At 47.7% G+C, this 23760-nt stretch overlaps 1 protein-coding gene across 1 annotated transcript in view; it reads left to right on the top strand.

Annotated features, from left to right (window-relative positions):
- LOC135822816 (uncharacterized) overlaps nucleotides 1-18800 on the top strand; it is a 109177-nt gene extending 90377 nt beyond the window's left edge. The window contains exons 7-12 of the mRNA XM_065335651.1: nucleotides 10007-10034; nucleotides 11323-14066; nucleotides 14635-15278; nucleotides 16182-16261; nucleotides 16598-16841; nucleotides 17824-18800. Of these exons, the coding sequence (XP_065191723.1) occupies nucleotides 10007-10034; nucleotides 11323-14066; nucleotides 14635-15278; nucleotides 16182-16261; nucleotides 16598-16841; nucleotides 17824-17839 (3756 nt within the window). The 3' untranslated portion in view covers nucleotides 17840-18800. The remainder of the gene's footprint in view (nucleotides 1-10006; nucleotides 10035-11322; nucleotides 14067-14634; nucleotides 15279-16181; nucleotides 16262-16597; nucleotides 16842-17823) is intronic.
- The last annotated feature ends 4960 nt before the right edge of the window (nucleotides 18801-23760 follow it).

Genomic DNA, 23760 nt, shown 5'->3' with positions numbered 1-23760 from the left:
ACTGCAAACCGAACCGATTCCTTTTACGTACAACGTTTCGTCACAATTGCCATCGTCTGGTACGAAAAATTGTTGGTTTCAAGACGGCGAAACAGAGACTCGCAATGAAGGTCCAGTGCCCATCGCATGTTTTGCGCATGCATTGTATGGACGAATAACTCCCCCATGGAACAGAGCAGATGTGAGAGTTGCGCACTCTTGGTTATGTACACTTGATGAGATGTCTATCACTATTACACTCTCGTGTAGGTGTTTTTGGTGTCACTAGTGACACATGTTGACCGTGAACATGTTTTTCACCAGATACTGCATTACACACACTGGTGTTTATAGGCCATTCACACGACGTCCAAACTCACTTTTATCGTACCGTTTCCAAGGATATTTACTCGGATACAATAAACTTGCATTGCTTGAACAAAGGAAACTTTTAAATTTAACATTTCCCGGTATTTTCAAGAGGTCACTAGGGATACATTGACGGTTGTAAAGTTTGCCCAGCACCGTGTGAACTGGATGACGGTTTGCCAGTGTTATCTTGGTCACACACGTGCAAGTGTTTACACGTCGTGTGAATGGCCTATTAATACCCCTGGTTGTGTTTTCTCATGTACAATGCTTGCACTTGTGGTTATCACTAGTATTCCTTAAGTTCACCTTATAGGGGATTCACACACACACACACGGGTAAAACCACGGTTATGGGAAAGTTGTTATGGACACTATGGTACTGGGGAAAGGAAGAACCTTTCGGGAAAAAATTGGCAAAGCCGTGGCCGTGGGCCTCAGGGCATTTGTTAAGGGAAAAATCCCATGGCTATACGATGCGCGTGTGTAGATCTTGTCTTTGGCGAGAACTCTGAACCCGTAGTTGTACGGGTGCATCGCAACCTGGATTTTCAGACAGTGCCCATCGGAAAATCGTGTACAGAACGTACTACAAAAATGCAGTTACAGATAAATTTTTAATTGCCCCACCACTAATCCATTGCCAAACATACGGTCAAGGGAAAACTGACCACGGGTGTGAACGGCCCCACTCCGTTGACCAAAGGTCTGAACTTTTACCTTCTCCCGTGACCTCAGGTTTCCCCGTGATTGTGAATCCCCTATTATAGGATCAAACGGACACATTGTCCTTTGTGACTTCACTCCCTCGAACCCAGACCCTGATTCTGTGGAAAAAGAAGTTTCAATACTTCAGATGGGAGAATCCGACTTCGCATTGTTTTTCGGCGTGGTTACGTCAAATTCTAGAATATTTCAGCAAGTGTATTGCTTTGTCGGAGAGAGGAGATGTTCATGCGTTTGAGACCCAAAGTCCCGTTTCCATACGACAAGCGCTTTTTTGAGGTGATGAGTTTTGGCTTGTTCTGGTCGGGTCGCAGTGCCGCAGACTATGCCATCATCATCAGCGTCAAACAACTTCTGGCCATTTGACATTTCCAGGCGTTAAGACCCTTTCGTCTTCCTCCATGAGAAATTGTTTTGCGCCAGCATACCAAGTTATAAGCAATACCATATGCGCACGGTCCGCTCAGTTCGAGTGATGAGGCTTTGTACTTGTGCACTGTACACCATACTGTACTGTGCAGTCGTCTTGAAATTTTCTCGCTTCTCCCATTTCACCCATTCATTTGTGTTTATAGCGATAGTCCGAAATTGTTGCACTTCAAATCACTATCCCTAGGTAATGGTTTGGCGAAATTGAATACTACTTGCAGATTTCTTATATTCTGTACTCTAGAGAATTGATTAACCCTTTCACTGCCAGCTGAACCCTCAAGGTGACAAGGCGCTCCCTACCAGGCTGTCAGCTGAGCTGTACACCCCCTCCATGCCAGGCACTTTTTACCTCCAGCCCAAAAAATCGAAAGGCCAACTTTTCCTGGATTTTTTGGTACTTTCTGTACGGAATATCGCTTTCAAATTATACATCGTAGGTAGACAACTCCTAAAGGAAGCCATTGCCGTAGAAAAAATTGCCAAATCCGAAGTACAAACGTGGTGCGCAAAAATGCGTGTCATGTCATGCGAAAGTGCGCCGCATGCGCTGCATACACTATGTACACGATCGGCCCGGACACTCGCGAAGCAAAGTTAGTTAGTTGTTTTGGAGAGAGAAACAGATCCTTCTTTTCGTTCACTGGGATTGAAAGATATGCCAGTGGACAGGAGAGCTACAATACTGGAAACAGAAGAGATAACTTGCGGAATCTTCTCTGTCTTCGTGGCAACAGGATTTCAGTTGCGAGAGACTTTCGTCCTGTCGTTGCGGACGGAATTCTTGTTGCTGCCACCAGAAAACTCGGAGAATGAAACGTTCGTAAGACGTTTGGTGAAGCGGATCGTGTCGGTGAACAGCTGCGGAATGTTCTGCCGCCGTGGCGGTCGTTTGTTCTCCCGATTAGCAGCAGTCCAAATACTTTTCAACTTTTGGACAGTGAAGCACTTCCCTGTTCCGTTGACAAGTGCGGCCTTCGCGGTTGTAATGCACTTTTGCATCAGCTTGCAGTAGATCGTCAGGTATTGAGCCAGAGGTAGGTGTCGTTGTAGAAAGAATATAATTATGTTGTAGCTGACATACCTGTAGTGTCTCTTCACTGTGCTGGTCACCATGGTAACATGGTAGTTCTTAGAAAATTTTAATTCTGGACCCAGTGAGCGCCGCCAGCGCTGTTTCCATCAAGTTTGCAGTGAATGCGTCCCCGAGGAATCCAGCGTCTGGTTGTCTCTACCCGTGACTCCAACCGCCTATCGCAACGGATAGCCGCCTGGAGTCTTGGATACTGTAAAGTGTAAAACGACAAACTTTCGCGGCGGCCAAAATTTAGCGTTTTAGCAAACTGGACCAGTTAAAAAAAAAAAAAAAAAGTAAATTATCGTATCCGTTCCCGAAGGGAACTCACGACGGCCGCTAACACCCGATAAACCCTAGCGGCAGATGCAGCGCCTAACGGTGGGGACCAGTTAGCGATGATTAAAGGGGAAGGGGCTTGACGGTGGCTTTGGAGCAGAGTCTCGATTTCTTCCACCGTCAGCAACTGCGATCACTCCTTGGCACTAGTTGGCCTCAGAAGATGACGAATGTCTCTTTGTACGCCAGGTGCAAAGCTGAGCCAATCACCAACATTCTCAAGCGTCTGCGGTGGCAACTCTTTGGTCACATTCTCCGCTTACCAGAGGGCACCCCAGCATCATTGGCAATGGCGGCGTATTTCACGCACGATGAGAAGACCTGGCGAGGACGCCCACGTGTCACAATTGTCACGAAGCTGTCGGAAGACCTGGCGAAAACGGATAATGGAAGGCTTGTGTCGCTTGGTGACTTGCAGCGCCTCCGGATCCTGGAAAGGGACCGTGCAGGGTGGAGAGGACTCTGTGCCGTCGTACGTTCCTCTTAACTGGATTACACAGAACGGATATATAATTATGATGTCATTTGATTTATGTTTTTGGCAGAGCATTCTATTTCCGGCATATGCGAATATGTGGGTTGCCATTGTGCGGCTGACATTGCCGCGGAAATGCAAATAATAGAGAAGTCCCGCACTACGTAAAGTTGGCTACTTTACGTTAGTGGCCGGGAAAAACCCGTGAATTCGCGAGTTTGCACTCCACTTACGGAAAGTTGTCTACGGAGAGTACGTAGATAGGGCTCTGATAACGTAGCTGGTCCGTAAGTGGATTGGGGTACAAATTTATGACTCTCTCCCCATGTCGATCTGGTCGTACACTGCCGTGTTCGGAGTTGCCAAGGGCAGCTACGTGATTTGAAAACTCTGTATGGCGGAACCCAGATGCGCATGCAGTTTATGTAAGACTTTCCGTAGATCGACTACGTTTTTTACAAACGTAATTACGTTATGCGGAACCTCTCTAATAATAATAATAAAGGGGAAGTTAAGGCAAAAATCAAAATTTCACCAGTTGTAGTCTTCGGGGTGCTGAGTCGAATGGTCTTGGTCCGAGGAAGCTGAGGCGCTCCCTTCCTACTTTAATCCCAATCGAACTCGCGCACTTCCACCGAAACTGGGTGACTACGCCCTACTAGATGGGGATTTGTATGCAAAGTGTCACTAAATACGCCATTTCGTTCTTATAAAAGCATGGATGACCGCGATTGGCCCATATGTAGTAGTCTTTTGGAAGCTGAGTCAACTGGTTTTAGTGCGAAAAGGCTGCGATACAGCGTTCGGCCCTTATTCCCAATCGAACATGCTTGAACAAGCGGTCACGTGCTCCTGCGTACACCAGTCACCTGGTCACCGTGCCTGCAGGGTACACCTTACTAGCCTCTTTGACCTTTTTTGGGTGCAGTCCTGTACTTGAGTTGAACTCGAGTTGAACCTTGGTGTGAAAGTTGTCGCCTGCTGGCGCTGTGACCAGGTGACTTGGGCACGCAGGAGCACGTGACCGCTTGTTCAACCATGTTCGATTGGGAATAAAGGAGGAACGCTGCATCGCAGCTTTCTGGGGCCAAAACCCCATCTAGTAGGGCGCAGTCACCCAGTTTCGGTGGAAGTGCGCGAGTTCGATTGGGATTAAAGTAGGAAGGGAGCGCCTCAGCTTCCTCGGACCAAGACCATTCGACTCAGCACCCCGAAGACTACAACTGGTGAAATTTTGATTTTAGCCTAAACTTCCCCTTTAATTTTAGCGATTTTTACCTTCCACTGAAAATCTTCAAGAAGTTTATTTTACGAAGCCTCGGAGTGCTGGGACGCAGAGTGCATGAAGAATGCCAGAAAAGAAGAAATGAAAGAAGGAATCAAAGATAATCATAAGGTGAGTACTAGTACCGTAAAGTCCGCAGCAAACGTCCACTTCGCAGCAAACGCCCACTTCGCAGCAAACGCCCACTTCGCAGCAACCGCCCACTTCGCAGCAAACGCCCACTTCGCAGCAAACGCCCACTTCGCAGCAAACGCCCACCCCAGCGGGTCCATACTATTTTCGTCTTTTTCAGGTCTATAATATAGTTGTAGAAAACTGGCACAAAGGTCGAATGCGTACGAAAGCGGCTGTAATGCCTACAAACTGCCCATGTCTTACCAGGAGGCTCTGCAAAGCGATTGTCATTATCTTGCTGCAAAGAAAAACTTCTGTCGAGATGTCCTTTCATTCGATATATGAGTCGTCTTTGTGGTAGTTCGCTCTCCATGTAGTAATGCCGTAGAATCCATCTAGTTTTCATGACATTTCTGCAGTGCACGATGTCGCGCTTTCAGAACGGAACAGTGATTGTTCTGACGAAGCGTCATTCAACCACTGGATTGGTCGCAGTATTGCAGTTGCAATTCGAACAGGGTATGTCACAGAAGCTACCCATACAAAGTCGTTGCTAACTTGTTGAAAACTCTGAAGTGCTCGAGAAAAAACACTTGCTTTGAGCGTTGTGTGATTTGGAAATGATGGCTTGAAACACCGTCAGAAGTGTATTTGGTCCCTGCAATACTCTGTTCTTCGCTACCTTATTATTCGGAAGAAACTCCGGTTTGGATTTGCGAATTAAAATAGCCATCATCATAATATCACTACGAGCTAGCTCGTGGATAGTGCCCAGAGCGATTTCGAAACCAGGAAAGTGGACATAGTTTACCGTAGCAAAGCGCTCTTCGCACTACGGTGTGAGATGCACTTTTGTACAGTAGGGGTAACAGTGCATGGGGTCGGTGTGTACAGGCCAGCAGATCTTGGAAAAATGGGGTGGGCGTTTGCAGCGGACTTTACGGTACTGGGAGAAAGGATGGCGTTTTCGAAGAGGGATCTTCGGAAGACTTTCTCTTCGAACGGCTGAGCCACTGCGACACTAATGGCGATAAAATTCAGAAGACTTCTTCGAGCAGTACAACACTAACTAAAATCTACGCAACAGCAAGCTGGCCAAACACTCCAACAAGTTCAACAACCCTCTCCACAACACTGAGACATTCTCCAGTTGATCGTTTTATTCTCTTCTGCAATTCTGGTTCAAGTCGCCGTACTCCAACGACACCTAGTAAGACTAGTGTTGGTATGTTAGGGGCCATCTGTAAATATAGATTTGTATTTATGGATTCTCCACAGGCTTTATCCTAAATCGAGGGAGTCTCTAGATATTTATTTAGAAACGAAAACTAGTCGTTTAGGGGAGAGGGGGTTGAGCGCCTGTTCGTTTCTCAAAAAATATCGATGCACAGTTTGTATGTGTGATCCCGTCCAGAAAAGAAGAAAAAAATATCGATACTATGTACCGTTTGTATGTGTTCGTTTCTGAGGTAGGGGGAGGGAGATTGAAGACAAATGACTAGTTTTCGTTTCTAAATAAATATCGGTATTTACGGAAGGTCCCTTACTTTCCGCAGCTTCACGCTTTGGACTGTAGCCGTGCAAGCAATGATCAGCGCTAGTCCAGAGTCTGTGTAGTGTATGTACAGACAGTGCACAATCGATCATTGATGCATCGCGTAGTACATGATTGTACATATTTCATATTCACGTGTCAAACTTTCGTGATTCGGCCCTGCTCGCGAAAGTCGCGGAAGTTAATCGCTCGCGAAAGTTTGTCGTTTAACAGTAATAGCTAGGCATCAAGTCTGAAACAAATTCCATGCTCCGCGCAATGAAAGTTGACGGGAAAGGGGAAAATACTCGCACCGACTCTGGGAGGTGGAAGTGCGTGAGAACCGATTTCTTCCCCACCGCTCGGCAAAAATCGGATGCGCATTTTCAACGACGCTGGTTCGGTTTTTTTCAAATGGCAACCCATACTTCTGGCAGCGTATTACGATGGGTATGGACATCTTCCAGGGCCCCGTGGCCGTCTACCACGGCTAAACATCTCCAATATTCGAAATTAGAGGACCAAACTGGGTGAGGTCTGCCTGTCGACGGAAGTCGACAACAGCACTGGGGACTGTATGTTTACTCTTCGACGCAAGTCGACAATGTCACTCGGAGTGCATGAATGCGCAGTCGACAATGTTACTCGGAGTGCATGAATGCGCTGTCGACAATGTCACTCGGAGTGCATGAATGCGCTGTCGACAGTGGCAGTGAAAGGGTTAAGACTAAAATCGGAGCATTTGGAGCGAGTTTGAAAATTGACTGAAGTCACTATTGCCATAAGCAAATTTACACATGCGCTCAGCATCACGCATGCTGGTTCAGTACCCCGGTGAATGGTCGCTTTCTTTGCATCGTATCTCTTTCACGGCATGCCAGGGAAGGCCGAGAAAGTAATCGTGACTAATTTCACGGCAGTTTGTGCGCAAACCAGTCCCTCAAAAATTCATCACGATGTTTTTGTTTACTGAGGAAGTAGATGGAAAACCACTCGTTTGAGGGGCTACCGACCGACCTCCGGCCTGGCTATCCCCCTTTGAGGGAGATCTCCTGACCAAAGAGAAAACGAACTTGGCAGCTCTGAAATACAGTCAAACCTCTTTAGGACGAACATCAAGGGACCAATGATATTCGTTCGCAAAAACGGGAGTTCTTCTTATCCATATGTTTTACCCGGTGAATACACAGGGTTTTGTCCAATACAGTTTCGAATACTAGTTCTTCTTAGGCAAACATTTGTTTTATCAGTGTTCTTCCTAACAAGGTTTCACTGTACATGAAGTGCAACCACTGCAACTGCTTGTGGCTTAGCACCATAGCACATACCGTGTTTTCCGGTGTGTTGGCTGCACTTTGAAATGCATCCAAAAAACATCCCTGCGGCTTATAAATAATCCGAATGCTGGTTGTGCTCTACAGCGCTCCGTGCATATAATGAGTGTATGATGTCATTAGACTGTTTTCATGTACTGAAATCCATCATTCCACTTGCACAAAGCTTCTACATGTCAGTTCAGAGTGAAGGACAAACTAGGCCCTTTTGCTATAACCTCAGTTGTTCTTCTTAAATTGTTAACCCTTTGACCTCGAACCACAAGTTAAAGGTCATTTTTGAACACGAGTTTGCTCGTGCGCAACCGTGCCAGTTTGTGCATTGTCGTAACTCCATTGTCCTTTCTTCGATCGCCAAGAATGAGGGCTTATCGGAAAGTTGAGAGAATAAGCTTCCCAGCCGTGTGTCGTATGATCTGGCGTGATGAAGATTCACTGAGCGCTGAAGAGCGAAACATGGATGCGCTTGAATTTGTTTGGAAAGGGACGTCGCCTGTGACTCATGGTTGCATAGCGCATGCGGAGTGGAGGCCAAATGAATCGCTTGGGCTTCAGGAACCTGCAGGGCTGTGAATCACCGTTCTACATTGAGTAAAACTTCAGAACCAATGACATTTGTGGATGTGGGCACAGTATCTCGCTCAGGCGCAATAGGGCAGCTCTCAAAAGACGTGACGGGGATTCTGTTGCTCCTGTGGAGTACTTAGTGGCGATACCTGGCGAGAGGAGATCTGTAGCTTTCCAAAGAGACCAAGATGGAGATATTCCAAATCTGGTGCGTGAAATTAGATAATGTTGAAATGCATACTGGGACTGTTGCGCGATCGATCGCGCACCTCTGCGCGAATCCTGAAGGAATCCATGGATGCCAAAGGGTTAAGCATTTGTAACGTCTTGTACGTATGTATGTACCGGTACCCATTAAGTTAGATTGTCAAAAAGGTAAAAGTCTGACGTATGGCTTACTGGAAACCGTGAAATTATTGCGATGGTCGCGTGGAAATCGCGAAATTTAGACAGCGCGAAAAGGAGATCCGTGAAAGGTTTAGCAAGAATGTCACAGTAGCACAAATAGTAGCGCAATCCAGCGTATTCGTGAAGATTGCCACCAAGAGTTTCCTTGCACCACTGCTGTACAAATAACTCGGACCGAAGTTCATTCCTTTCACATCCTTTTGAAGTTTTCCCTCGACGATCGCACTACTGCTTCTCTCTCGTCACTAGTAGTATGCCGTTCCTTCAGTGGATGCAGAAAAATGATGACAGCAGCACTGCGAAGCAGGCTTCATACCTTCCTCCTGCGGCAAGCATTACCGTCGCTGCAGCAAACTGCGCCGTGGAAAAGGAGCTGGCTACGTTTGAGAAAAAGAAGAGGAAGCGTGGTGACTACCATAGATACACGGATGAGGTGAGAGCCAAGATCGGTCGACATGCCACTGAAAGCGGAAACAAATCAGCTGTTCAAAAGTTAGCTTGTCCTTGCTTAGCCTTCTTTGGCTGAAAATCTCTGCTTTAAAATTTTCAAATTCTGCAATCGCAAAATTAAAACCTCGCAAACCTGTCCTGATTCTGAAAACGCGAACTAAAAACGCAGCGAAAATTTCACGCTTTACAGTATACCTCACCACAAAAATACGAATTTTGGGACTGAAAAGCGGCACGTAGCTTAGACCCTGGGGGCTGGGGAAAACGAATGTCGCAATCGACCCGTGTCTGATCCTGTGCATCAAGCACTAAATGTTGTACCACCCGACTTTGTAGGATATCACTGGACATTAACCTTTTTCGTACTTGGCCACTTTTCTCCTGTGAAAAAAGGGGCCACACACGGTGCCACACACACACACACACACACACACACACACAGACACACACACACACACACACACACACACGTACACATGCCCGAGCACACACACACACACAGACACACAAGCGCACGCACACACACAAATGCATGCATGAGGAGGCGCGAATATGAGGTCTGTGGGTCCTGGCTATGCCAATCTTCTACTCTGTCTATCATAACTTGGGGAATAAAAGTAAATTGATCAACTCATTTCTGGTGTTGTGTGTGTGTGTATGTGTGTATGTGTGTTTGTGTGTTTGTGTGTGTGTGTGTGTATGTGTGTTTGTGTGTGTGTGTGTGTATGTGTGTATGTGTATGTGTGTTTGTGTGTTTGTGTGTTGTGTGTGTGTGTGTGTGTGTGTGTGTGTGTGTGTGTGTGTGTGTGTGTGTGTGTGTGTGTGTGTGTGTGTGTGTGTGTGTGTGTGTGTGTGTGTGTGTGTGTGTGTGTGTGTGTGTGTGTGTGTGTGTGTGCTGTGTTTCTGCTTGGGAACAATGAAGGAAATGAAGAAAGAGGAACTTAGAACTGGTGGGTGCCAATCTGTCTGCTCGATTTGAGAACTTCTTCGTAGTAATGATTTTTCGTAATCAAAGTCTTCAAGTATGAGATATTAGATAAAAAAAGACAGAGATTGTGACAGAGAGAGGGAGATACGGTAGATAGATAGCTCATGTGGGGTAGTGCCTTTGCTGTTTGCGTTATGCAGAGCTCACTGACTTGTCAGTTTGAGCACTCTGGCAAGGTACGTTTGGGTCTGGTTTAAATCTGGCTTTGGAAAAAATATTTTTCATTGCTACCAGGTTCGGGCTCATTTTCTCTGTCCTGCGCTGATGAGTCCACAAAGGACTTAACAGTTTTGTCCGCTGATTGATTAGATAAATAGACCAAAGAGTGGTGTATTTGATAAGATACTTCATTGGTTGCCTGATGATCGTAGTAATACGTGAAACTCAGAGTTGTAACAAAGCTGTCAATCTCTCTCTTGTGTAAGATACAAGTACTTCATTAGAAATATTTACGATACTTCTCCAGACGTTTCGTTATTCTGAACAACATCGTCAGTGGATGTTGGATGTCTTTCTTTATCCACTGAAGAAGTGTTTCACACAACGAAACGTCTGGAGAAGTATCGTAAATGTTTCTACTGAAGTATATTTATTTATCAAATATACCACTCTTTGGTATAGAAAGAATCCTTTTTTGATATTACAATGAGAGTGGATAATCAATGGCTTGTCCACCAACTCTTAGATAGATGGATAGATACAAAGGAGTAATTTTGGAAATTGCCGGCAACCATAATAATTATTATAGCGTCTGTGTGATACTGGCGTTGTTCGTGAATCGTGTAGAGTAATATCAATTTAAGCACCAAGTATCACACATGATCATATTCATAGTGATTAGTCTCAGGTATTAGTATCAGTCGTCTGATTGCAATAGCATGAAACTTTGACTTATGAAAAATTCAAACTGGACCACTTTCTGTCTTTTTAGTTAGATAGGTAAATAGATATAATTATACCCAATACTGTATGGTGTATACATAGTCAGAGAAACAGAGAGATAGAGAGACAGAGAAAAGGGGCGCGTTGGGGGGGGGGGGGGGGGGGGTTGGAGGGAGGGCGAACAGGAAGAGAATAAGCAAAGGGGGGGGGGGGGCTCTCAATTGCTTTTGTTACTGGTAAACTCTGTTGTACTTGAGGCATTCTACCATTTCCCATGATAACATGTACTAATGATTGTTGCTGCTGTTGCTGTTGCTGCTCTTCTTGCTGCTGCTGCTGCTGCATTATTATTGTTTATTGCAATGCAGCTGCTGTGGCTGAGGACATCATTGGTGGCAAGGACGAGGCCAGCGTGGTACGCGTGCGTATGTACCTTGTCGGCAAGTACGCCACAGGAAAGTCCAGCTTTGTCCGGGCACTGCTCGGTGAAGAGTTCATTGAAAATGCGGACAGCACCGACTCCATTTCCATCCATCGATCCAAACTCAGAATGCATCTCTCCTCTCAACTCGCCACAGGCACACAAGAAGCGGCACAAGTTCTTGTGGACGAGAGTCAACATAGTTTCTTTGCCAACCTTCTCACAGCCCACATCCGATCATCTCTAGATCTGGTCAAGAAAATCAAGGAGGCTCCAGAGCTACCCATCGCTGCACAACCATCAGCATGGTTCAAGCTCAAGAAATTCACCAGGTCACTGCTTCCAAAACCAAAGAGTACTCCTTTGGCTACTTTCCCGGCTAATGGTGAAGCATCAACTACATCCGCTGTCCACAATGAGTTTGCCAATGTTCCTCACGCTAATGACCTGACCAAAGTGGCACCAGATGTTATCTCTCAAGTTCGCTCGTCTGTCAGCCATGTCGATAACAGTTCAAATGAAGCGGAAGCAGCATATGCGTTTGTTGAGCTGTGGGACATGGGTGGACAGATGCCGATGTTGGTACAACAAAGCATCTCGTTTTCAGTTTGTGACAGCGTGTACATTGTCACTCTTGACATGAGGTGTGACCTGGATGAGGAGGTAACGGAAGACGTCTACCGCTTCGATGGTCAGGAGATTGTAACTTCTACACCGTTGCCAGGAATGACGCAGGCTGACTACCTTCACATGTGTCTGTCACTGATTGCTTTGCAGCATAGAGCAGACACACACCCTGACCAGCATCACCAGCAGCAGCAGCAGCAGCAACAGCAACAGCAGCAACAGCAGCAGCAGCAGCCGCAACAGCCGCAACAGCCGCAGCAGCAACAGCAGCAGCACCAACAACAGCAGCATCAGCATCAGTCAGACACAGAGCCGGGTAAAAGCAGTAGCAGCAATAGCAGCCACCATCATGATGAGAGTAGCACAGCCATCATGGTTGTTGTTACACATGTGGATCTTGTCGATGACGACCAAATAGAGAAGAAGAAGGACATGTTCTTTAATGCCGTGTCCAAGCTGGCTGAAAGGGCCGGACCCAACGTCAAGGTCTGTGGACCCTTCTTTGTTGACAATCACCGTCTTCAAGATCGCGTATCTCGCCACAGCCAGCTTGCTGAAGCACAGCAAGAGCTCTCTAGAATTGTGTCAGCCTTTCCTGTCCAAGCAATTCCCTTGATGCAAGTGAAGATAGAAGAAGCTATTTCTCTCCACCACAAGGAAATGCTTCGCTATGCAAAGGCTGGGTGCAGTGATGATGCAATGCAAGCTACCAGTAGTGATCAGCAGCAGCAGCGGCAGCAGCAGAGTTTTGTTAGTATGGACTACCCACAGTTTGTAGACTTTTGTCGGCATGTTAGCGGCAAAGATCTCACCACTGCACAAGTGTCTGATCTACTGCACCACCTTCAGCAACATGGCACAGTGTTTTGCTGTGACTGCCCGCATCCACTCACTTCAAGTGTCATTTTCCTTGAACCCCAGCAGCTATTACTCAACTTTGTACGCTTGATGACCTTCCCTCTTAAGGAGACAGCTTTTCCAAGCACCTCAGCAACATTAGTCAGAGAAGTGCAACACTTTCGACGGACGGGAATTGCCAGCGCGAGGTTGATAGAGAAAGTTTGGTATCCTCTCAGCCGTGTTGTCCAGCTAGCTCTCTGTAAATCAATGTGTTACTTCAACTTGGCAGCAGAACTTCAGCCCGCCAGCAGTACAGCTACCAGCAGTACAGCCACCAGCAGTACAGCCACCAGCAGTACAGCCACCAGCAGTACAGCCACCAGCAGCACAGCCACCAGCAGTACAGCCACCAGCAGTACAGCCACCAGCAGCACAGCCACCAGCAGCACAGCCACCAGCAGTACAGCCACCAGCAGTACAGCCACCAGCACCGAAGGGTGTGGCAGTAGAGTCGGCGGCAGCAGCAACAGCAGCAGCATCAGCGGACAAGACAGATGTCCCGTTGTCACGCCAGGCCTACCCGACCTCTTCATCCCGTTCTGTTGCAACCAGGAAGCATTACGGTTGGTTTTGGAGGATGATGTTCCCTTTAAGCTACCGTTTAACCACCTCAGTTTCCCTGGGATGCTGTTTCCTCCACCACTGTTCGGTCGCTTAGTCACCTACATAATTCATCGTATGAAGAAAGAGTCAGCCAGTCTTCAATTCACATCAAGTGCGGCATCACTGAATTTGGAAGTTGGTTGTAGTCAAGTATGCCTCTGCTGGACACCGACAGGTGTTCGCTTAGAATGCGCTGCTGATACACCATCCATACTTGCTGATGTGGCTTGGGATATGAAGAGTGCAATTGCTGACTTCACACAAGTTCTCAGCACCCAAGGGTACCAGCAGTTCACAGTTGTTGGTGAGTCTTTCGCCTGCACTTCCGCATCATGCCAGGATCGCCTGAAGGAATGCAGCAGTCCTGCAGAGGTGCTGGTACACTCGTCATGGGTGTTGCTGACCAGCTTGCACAAGAAGCATTTCTTGACGGCATACGAGTCAGATGGGAACACCGCCCTGACCTTCAAGGCTACGTGTGCTACCTGCAAGCAGAAGGTCATTATCCCGAGGTCCTTCTGGCCCTGGCTGCGTAAGGATGTGCCATTTGTCCAAGCTGAGGTGAGTTGTGAAGATTTTCTTCCACTGTCTTGTATGGTTTCAGCATACACTTGAAATGTCAAGCTGCTAGAATAGATACTTTGCTGCAATATCCACACCATCATGTGACAGTGATCATGTGACAGTGATCATGTGACAGTGATCATGTGACTGTGATCATGTGACAGTGCTCGTGTGACAGTGATCATGTGACTGTGTTCATGTGACCGTGATTATGTGACAGTGATCATGTGACAGTGATCATGTGACAGTGATCATGTGACCGTGATCATGTTCATGTGACTGTGATCATGTGACTTTAATCGTGTGACGTTGAGGATTTGACTGACCAAGTGACCGTGTGTGTTTTTTTTGTTTTCATTATCTCTTCAAGGAGAAGTAGTTTCTTTTCAGCAATACTCAATAGAATTCTACTTGAAGAAAAAGCTAGCATAGAATTGCAATGCACTACGAATGGAGGATTATAATTATTATTTTACGGTATACGTCTGTGGAATTGGATTGACTGAACTTTTCTGTTGTTTGTGTTTCTTGTCTGCATATCTTCGGATTTCTAAAACGATTTTAGCAGCCACTAGCAGCAGCAGCAGCAGCAGTGCCACCACCAGCAGCAGCAGCAGCAGTGCTACCAGCAGCAGTGCCACCACCAGCAGCAGTGCCACCAGCAGCAGCAGCAGTGCCACCAGCAGCAGTGCCACCAGCAGCAGTGCCACCACCACCAGCAGCAGTGCCAGCAGCAGCAGTGCCACCAGCAGCAGTGCCACCAGCAGCAGTGCCACCAGCAGCAGTGCCACCACCAGCAGCAGTGCCAGCAGCAGCAGTGCCACCAGCAGCAGTGCCACCAGCAGCAGTGCCACCAGCAGCAGTGCCACCAGCAGCAGTGCCACCAGCAGCAGTGCCACCAGCAGCAGTGCCACCAGCACCAGCAGTGCCACCAGCAGCAGTGCCACCAGCAGGACAAGCAGCAGCAGCTGCATTACATCTGCCATCACCATCATCAGCAGCAGCAGCATCGGAGTCCGCATCAGCAGCAGCAGCAGCAGCAGCAGTATTGGAGTCCGCATCAGCAGCAGCACCAGTGCCACCAGCAGTAAAATCAACAGCAGCAGTAGCATCACCATCACCATCATCATCAGAATCATCTACATCACCAGCAGCAGCAGCAGGATTAGCACCCGCAGAGGCAGTTTCATCCCAACCGTCAACATCACCGTAAGCACATAGACTTGTTGTAATTCAAATCATGTTTACATGGTACAGGTATTGCTTCACACCTGATCTCAATTCTACCTTTCATATGCTAATAGCAATGATACTCAAAGTCCCAACCACTATTTTCTTCTCTCTCTCTATGTCTCTCTCTTTCGGTCTCTCTCTCTCTCTCCCTCCCTCTCTCTCTCCCTCCCTCTCTCTCTCTCTCTCTCTCTCTCTCTCTCTCTCTCTCTCTCTCTCTCTCTCTCTCTCTCTCTCTCTCTCTCTCTCTCTCTCTCTCTCTCTCTCTCTCTCTCTCTATCTCTCTATCTCTCTATCTATCTCTCTCTCTCTCTCTCTCTCTCTCTCTCTCTCTCTCTCTCTCTCTCTCTCTCTACCTCTCTCTCTACCTCTCCCTCTCTCTCTCTACCTCTCTCTCTCTACCTCTCTCTCTCTACCTCTCTCTCTATGTCTCTCTCTCTATCTCACACTATCTCTATCTCTCTCCCCCCCCTCTCTGTCTCTCTCTCTGTCTCTCCATCTCCCCCTCTCTCTCTCTCTCTCTCTCTCTCTCTCTCTCTCTCTCTCTCTCTCTCTCTCTCTCTCTCTCTCTCTCTCTCTCTCTCTCTCTCTCTCTCTCTCTCTCTCTCTCTCTCTCTCTCTCTCTCTCTCTCTCTCTCCCGCTCTCTCTCTCTGTATCTCTATCTCTCTCTCATAAAGGAATAAAGCAGTACAGAGGACTGACTCTGCCGTCATCACCATGCATCAACGAAATGATGCATGATGATGCATGATGCATGATGATGACGGCGGATTTAGTTCTATTTATTCCTTTATTAAAATCCCCTCTTGGCGTTGTCTTCTGACCCTCCGTGATTAACATGAAAATACATGTCGCTTTCATATGTTCTGTCCCTCTTTCAGACTGAAAGTTTTGTCAGACATTTCTCATTTTCAAAACTTCAGCCGAAGCATTGAAGGTTGCGTCAGCCGCCTTAAACGTGGTAAGTATGTTGCTGCCTATCTGTATAGAATGGAAGACAAAATACGTATCATATATTCCGGAGTATACTCCGCACCCAGATATTTGTGTCCCTAAATACATTACATTGTTTGTTGTTATTTTAGCTGTTCCTACTTGCTATGTTTCTATCACCTCTTTACTGTACCAAATAAAGACTTGCAATAGGACTATATACATTATAGCGTAACTTGTAGTCCCTGTGCTTAGACTTGCTGTGGTGTGGGGCCGTGCATTGGGAACGTGAATAGGCTACCGACATGTCTCTGAGAAATGCTGTATTTCTTTATGTTCCCTCCTTGTTCTCCTGTGTGTCCAGAGGACTTTGCCCAAGCCGTTGCAATACTGATTGACCCAGAATACAGCAACGATTTCAAAGACGACATGCAAGACTTTATCGTGAGAAACGGCCATGGCACCACTAACATACCGGATAATATGCATGGTGTTATCAGGTGGGCCGTGGACAAAGCTGGAACGCGCGAAGTCACCCTGGCCGAGTTGAAGAAGATAGCGCTAGACCTGAATCCGGACAAGAAGAAAAAGATTGAGAAAACATTCCAGTGAGTTAAACAAGAATGACTGATCTCCTTGTTATCCAGTATTTCGGTGGGATGGTCCGGGTTGGGTCCAGGGAGAAGGGATGGGGTGATGGCGGGGGGGGGGGTCAAGTTGGTTTCAGAAAGTGATGAATGGTCTGTGCTGGGATCCTGCCTGCACCTTAGCTTGTCGTCTGAGCATTGTTTCCCAGTAGCAAAGTCCCCGGTTTGAAATTTTTAAACTCGGATACTGAGCCAGTAACAGAATGTAAAATGTAAGAAAACACATTGGAACGATGCCCTGTGATTGCACTTTCTGACTGAGTATTATCTTGTTACAGTCGTGGATAGCTGCTTCATAACTCGTTCCCATGGGTTTTCCCTGGTTTCCGTAACCAGTTTTCTAAGAATACCAAGGATCTGATAGACTGACAAGATCATGCAAGAAAACACCCATTGCACTCACCTGAGCTGAAGAGCTTCAGCTTTTCAAGTCGTGTTGGTTGTGCTAACATCCGACCAAACGTTTTCTCTCAATAAAAGGGTGTACATTCTTGGAGTGTGCAACCATCGAGCCACAATCTAGCCAACCTCGTATACAAGACAAAATCACGACTTCACCTCTCTCATTTCTATCACTCTTTACAAGATACACATCTCACTGGCAGGCCAATGGAGCTAGCGTGGTGTGATATGGTGCTGGTGCGGCCTGCTATGTTCAACCAACTAGAGGTCTCGGCATCTTCAAATGGCAGGCACTAGAATTTTCTCCCCCCCCCCCCCCCCCCCCGCATTGTCTCTGCCTGTCTTTATATTGCAGAATACCATATCTGTCTGCTTGCTGGTGTGTCTGCATATCATTCTCTTACCCTCCCTGCTCTCTTTCCCTCTCTCTCTCTCTCTCTCTCTCTCTCTCTCTCTCTCTCTCTCTCTCTCTCTCTCTCTTTCCCTCTCCCTCCCTCTCTCTTCCCCGCTTTCTCTCTCTTGTTGTTTGTCCTTGGTACAGTGTTGAAAAATGGTGAGGCGTCATCTTGAAGCTGCCCTGCCCAGCGGTGGCCTCTATTCGTTCCTGGCTTAGCTGTCAACTGTCTACATTCTACTGGTAGTGAGTCGCTCGACAGCAGAACACCTCAAGCATCTGAAGACCATCTTCCATCACTTGGCAGAGTATGGTCTGGTGGTCATTGTCAGCAAGTGTGTCTTCATGCAGCCCTTCCGTGACATTCCTCGGTCACAATGTCCAAGCCGCTGTCGTCGGCGGCATTGAGACACTGGCAGAGAAAGTCAAGGCCATGGTGAACTACCCTGCTCCAGACACTCACTCTGCTCTCTATCTCGCTTTCTAGGTTTGGTAAATCTCTACCGACGCTTCATCCCGGATTGTGCATGCATTCTTTAGCCGCTCTCGGATTTGTTAGCAGGCCCTCAATCTCCTGAGAACTGCTCGTCGCGAAGGTCGCGATGAAATACATGAAAATGAATTCTGAATAACTAATTTGTATTTTGCATTACATGACGATGATTAACATTAGTGTTTTCGTATATACCATGACAATGATTGTACTCTCTTACTCTCTTACATTGTGGCTGATTCCACGCTTGGGTTAGCAGAATTCTGGTTCCCTATCTTCATTTCTAATGATTGACTCCATTTCACTTCAAAGTAGCTTCGAAGGTAGTCTTCGTTTCTCTAGTCTTTGCATTACCTTCTGAAACAAATTCTTCGTTATGTTTTCATACCGTGAGTAGTCTCGCGCTCTTGATTTGTTTTGCTCAGGCATGACTTTCCTTTCTGTTCTTTTTGTTATGCATGATCATGATGACGTATTGGTATGATGTATATGTGTATGTGATCACTTGACCACGTGACTATGTGTTCACTAACTACAGACAGTAGGGTAGTGCACTTTAGCCATTCGCTCTCCTTGCTGCTACATCTTCTCCGTTTCTATTTTGTCGCTGCACTAGTTCCTTTTTCCACCATTCCACGCCAATGAAAGTCGTGGTCGCCAATTAAATGCATGATCTTTGTGCGCAGCTGCCTGTGGATGCAGCCGCCCTGTTTCCGTTCCATTTGGATCTTGATTGAGAAAGAAACTTTCCAAATCATAAATGAAGAAACGTTGTTTGTAAATTAATAGCTAGGTTCCAGGGTACGATTTTCCATGCCAAAATCCGTATGGACGATACGGATTTTTTCGAAGCCTACTTCATACGATTTTTCGGCACGGAGAATACATGTGGACTGGCTTTCATACGAACCATGTTTCGTATGGAGATTTTGCGTCATCGAGTGCAGAAAGATTGTTTTGCGTACACATAATAATTGGGCACGAGAAACATCGATTTTCCGCCGGATGATATTGATAATAATCATCGAAAGAAGTGAATATGAACCGCTTCGAACACACGTTCGGCAAATATTTTTCCCTTGGTCCGCTCCAATCTCCTGGCCCTCATCAGGCTGCGCTTCCACCAGGGGCAACTCAGGGGGTCCTTCAGGTTCCTTAGAGTATTTCCGCAGTTGTGAAGCTTGGGAATGTCGACCAAACATCGTTCTTCATCACCAGAAAATTCAAACAACTAAGGGTGCGTTCTTAAATCCTCTCGGAAAAGTTGGAGACTCTCCGAAAAGTTCGAGAGCTGTTCTTATATCCTCTCCGAATTTTAGGAGGCTCTCCAAAGCTCTCGAAGCTCTCCAAGCTTCAGAGGTGGTTGAAACTCGGAGATTCCCGCGGTTTCGGATCAGCGCATGCGAACTAGGCTAAAAGCCACGTGTTGATCATGAGTGTACGCATTTCCCTTTTCACATACGCACAGCGCATACTATTTTCGTGGCACTCAAGATCACGGTCCCTTTGGCGCTCCATTTTGCTTGACATCTGCAAAATATCTCCGAATTCTTCGAGACCCGTTCTTGAAGAATCCCAGTTTCTTCGACTTCTCTTTTCTTCTTCTTCTAGAAGCTGGAGAATTTAAGAACGCACCCTAAGATCTTCAAATGCAGAGAATTTGAATACTAATCACACGTGACGTCATCAAAACCATCAAAAGAGGAGACAAACTTGGCCCTCCCTGGCTTCATATATCGACTTTTTGGGTCTAGTTTTCGCGATTCCCCATTCCTTGGGGGCCATATAAGGCCCCCATGAAGAGAACACACCACCGAAAAAATTCCCGGAGTGCCCCTGTGTCATTCACAACAGAACAACAAGGACAATCAAGGCTTGTTTGCTGCTACTTTAAGTTTCATGCTTACGCAATCATCAGGCAACATGAAGATCGGGTACCGACCATGCCGGTATATCTGTCAGGAGAGGGTGGTATAAAAAGCTGTGTGAGACTGTGGGGGCTAGCGCAGTAGCGGTGGTGTTTTAGGCAGGGGCTGTGTGCAGAGTGTGTGGTTGTTGAAGGCAGGGGCTAGCAGTGCAGTGTTAGCGCGGAGTGTGTGGCTGGTGTGGGCAGGAGGTGGTGAGCAATGCGTGTGGATGTTGTAGGCAGGAGGCTGTAGAGCTAGCAGTGTGATAATAGCGCAGTGTAAATGTATATGGCTGGTGTGGGCAGGGTGTTATGAGCAAGGTGTGTGAACGTGAATGGTGTGGGCAGGAGGCTGTGGAGACATGTTTAGGTGACACCGTGGTTTTTTAGGAGATACTTGTTCTCGTGTCGGCACTTGGACACCATTTCAGAGCGCTTGTTGAGGCTGGACGGTGACCCTAGCGTGTTCAAGATGTGATATTTTTCTCTGGTACAGATGGAACACCGCTTCGTGATGTAGGAGTATGCCCGGGCGCGATCTTTTATCCTCCATTCGACTTCGTATTGGGCGTTGGATTTCTTCAGCTTCCAGATGTAGTTGGAGAACTCAGTGCAGCTGGAGTACTTCTCGTATCTTGTTGTAGTCATGTGGTTGGCATGGCGTGACTTGAATGGTGGCGGCGTCATACCGGTGTATTCCTTTTTGGTGGGGCCTGATGTTATGGATGCCACATATATCAGCTCCGTCGTTTGGCATTCACCGTTGAGTGGACAAGATGGCTTGTCTCGGCAGTTGCAAGGCTTTTCCGATTTTTTCGTTTGCGGGCAGAGAACCGCTTTGTTGTGGCTTTTGATGCGTGCAGCCATCTTTGGCATGCAACTGTAGCTTATCTTGATGGTGTTTTTTTGTGAATATATTTCCGAGCTTCGACTGTGGGGGGAAGTGCTTCTTAATGAGCGCGAGGAATCTTCCACCGATGTTTGTTTTCACATTACGGCTGTAGGGCGGGTTGTACCAAATCACCTTCCTCTTCCTTTTCTTCTTTTTGCTTGTTTTCTGTTTGAACTCGAGCGTGCTAGGGTGGCCGCTGGCGTTGAGGGCCTCCGCGTAGATGGGGATAGCGTCACGGAACACCGCTTCTGAGCAGGAGATGCTTGCCAGTCGGTTGTTAATTCCAGCTGGGATGTTCTTAAGGACTTGCGGTGGGTGATTGGAGTTGGCGTTGACATACAGTGGGGTGTCGTTGGGTTTTCGGTACGGTTGGTAGGTTGGTTGGTTGGTTGGTTTTTATTTCACTTCGCACATTCAAACGGGATGACGACCCAGTAAAATGACGGCGAAGGCTTAGCCTAGAAGTGGCTATGGAAGAACATAGTAAAAGCTATGGAAGCACATAGTAAGAGAATAGGATACTAATAACTGCGGGTAAACGGGGGGAGAGAGAGAATACGATGTATCTGTGATACTACGTGCGGGTTACTGAACTGCACGGGGAGGGAGAGCAGAGCGATCAGCAGCAACTCGAACTAATCCCTACAGGCGTATGGTACACATGCATGCTTAAACTCAGGTAGCCGGGTAATTGTGCGGACCTCACCAGGGAGAGCGTTCCACAGCAGAGCACCAGCAACAGAAAATCTCCGCTGACCGCGGCGGAAACGGTTTGCCTGGCTTAGTAGGCCATTTGACTGCTGATGGCGGGTAGGGGTGCCTTGTGCCGGGGTCAGAAGCTGGGCGAGCACAGGGCTGGTGTGGGCGTGGATGCACCGCCAGATGGTGATCAATATTTTCTGCCTGTAGAGCTCGCTGACACGGTACAGGGAGTGAGCAGTGAGCAGCGGCTGCATGGCTGTCCGGGGCGGGTTGCCATCGATACAGCGGATGGCTCTGTTTTGCGTGGTTTGCAGTCGTTTCAGTTGACCCTCTCGCATTGCGGCTGAGAAACAGCAGGAGCCATAAAGCAGGTCGGGCATTATGACCGCCTTCACATACACCTGACGAGAGCGTCTTGATAGGCTTCGGCGTGCCCGCCACAAGGCGCCAATTTTCTTGGCAACCTTGGCGACCACATAGTTTACATGGGTGTCCCAATCTAGGCGATTGTCAAGGTGAACGCCGAGGTAGCGCGCAGAAGACGCTGAGGGGAGGAGACAGTCACCGCTTTTGACTGTTACTTCCTGTACATGCTGCTGGGGAGAGATAGTCAGAACCTGGCTCTTGGTGGCGTTCAAGATGAGGCCTCGGGACTTCAGCCAACCGGCCAGAGCAGTTGCCGCTGTGGTGAGGGTTCTGGACGCTTCCGCCGCTGAGGCCTGGGAGTCGTACAGGGCTATGTCATCTGCAAATTGTACACTTGGCACAGGCGAGGAAACCAAAGGGACATCGCGTGTGTATATACTGAAGAGGACAGGGCCGAGAACAGAGCCTTGGGGTACTCCGCAGGTGCAAGCCAGAGCAGGGCTGGTTGAAGGCGAGATGAGGATCTGCTGCTTGCGGCCGGACAAGTAGTCGACGAACCAACTAAGGGCTTTTCCAGAAATTCCAACCGCAAGGAGGTCTTGAATTAACTTGTCGTGGTGCACTTTATCAAAAGCCTTCGACATGTCTAATAGGCACAGCCCTGTGGTCTTGCCACTGTCTCTCGCTTTCTGCAGATTATCAGTCAGCACACAGAGGGCGTCTTCCGTGGAACATTTCTTGCGGAAGGCAAATTGTGTTTCGGGTAATGCCTGGGTCAAGTCCAAATGACGAACTAACTGGTGTTGCACTACCCTCTCCAGCAACTTAGACACTATTGGGAGAAGGGATACAGGTCTATAGTTGGTGGGGACTGATGGGTCACCGGCCTTGTACAGTGGCACGACAGACGCCAATTTAAATGCGGATGGAATGGTTCCAGTCCTCAGCGAGGTGCAGAACAGCACAGCAAGAGAATATGAAAGCAAGTCAGCACACTGCTGTAGCAGAGAGCCCGGCATGCCGTCACTACCTGTGGCTTTCCGCGCATCCAACTTCTCAAGGAGACGTCGGACGTCAGCAGGAGTCACAGGATCAAGTTCGGTCAAGGAGACGGGTCCAGCGGGACCGTGCGGGGTACAGAGTTGTTCAGGACGGTTGGGATCGGTGACAATGGAGTGGAACGTGTCGGCCACCTCGCTGATGCTACAACTAGGATCTTGGCGGCGACGTGAACGCCCAGTGACTGCATTTAGAATGGCCCAAGACTTCCTAGGGTTGGCCACATTTTCTTCGCACTGACGGGAGAAGTACTCGTTTCGCTTGCGCCGATACGCGTTCCGAGCAGTGCTACGTGCTTGTTTAAACTCTGCATACAGTGTGCCGTTTGTCCTATCCTTCCGCCAACGGCTGTGCAGCCGCCGTTTACGCTGTTCGAGCTGGTGCAGCTCTCTGTCAGACCAGGGAGGTATCGCCCTCCGGGAAGGCTTAGAGTTGTGCAGCGGGGCATGCTTGTCCAAAACGTACAGGAACTTAGGGTGCGTTCTTATATTCTCTAGCTTCTAGAAGAAGAAGAAAAGAGAAGTCGAAGAAACTGGGATTACTCAAGAACGGGTCTCGAAGAATTCGGAGATATTTTGCACGTGTCAAGCAAAATGAAGCGTCAAAGGGGCCGCGATCTTGAGTGATGAATGTATGTGCGTATGCGAAAAGGGAAATGCGTACACT

The sequence above is a fragment of the Sycon ciliatum genome, chromosome 8 (assembly GCF_964019385.1).
Source record: "Sycon ciliatum chromosome 8, ocSycCili1.1, whole genome shotgun sequence".
In the NCBI taxonomy this organism is placed as follows: domain Eukaryota; kingdom Metazoa; phylum Porifera; class Calcarea; order Leucosolenida; family Sycettidae; genus Sycon; species Sycon ciliatum.
Note: the sequence above shows the minus strand (reverse complement) of the source record. Positions and strands in the feature narration are given on the sequence as shown.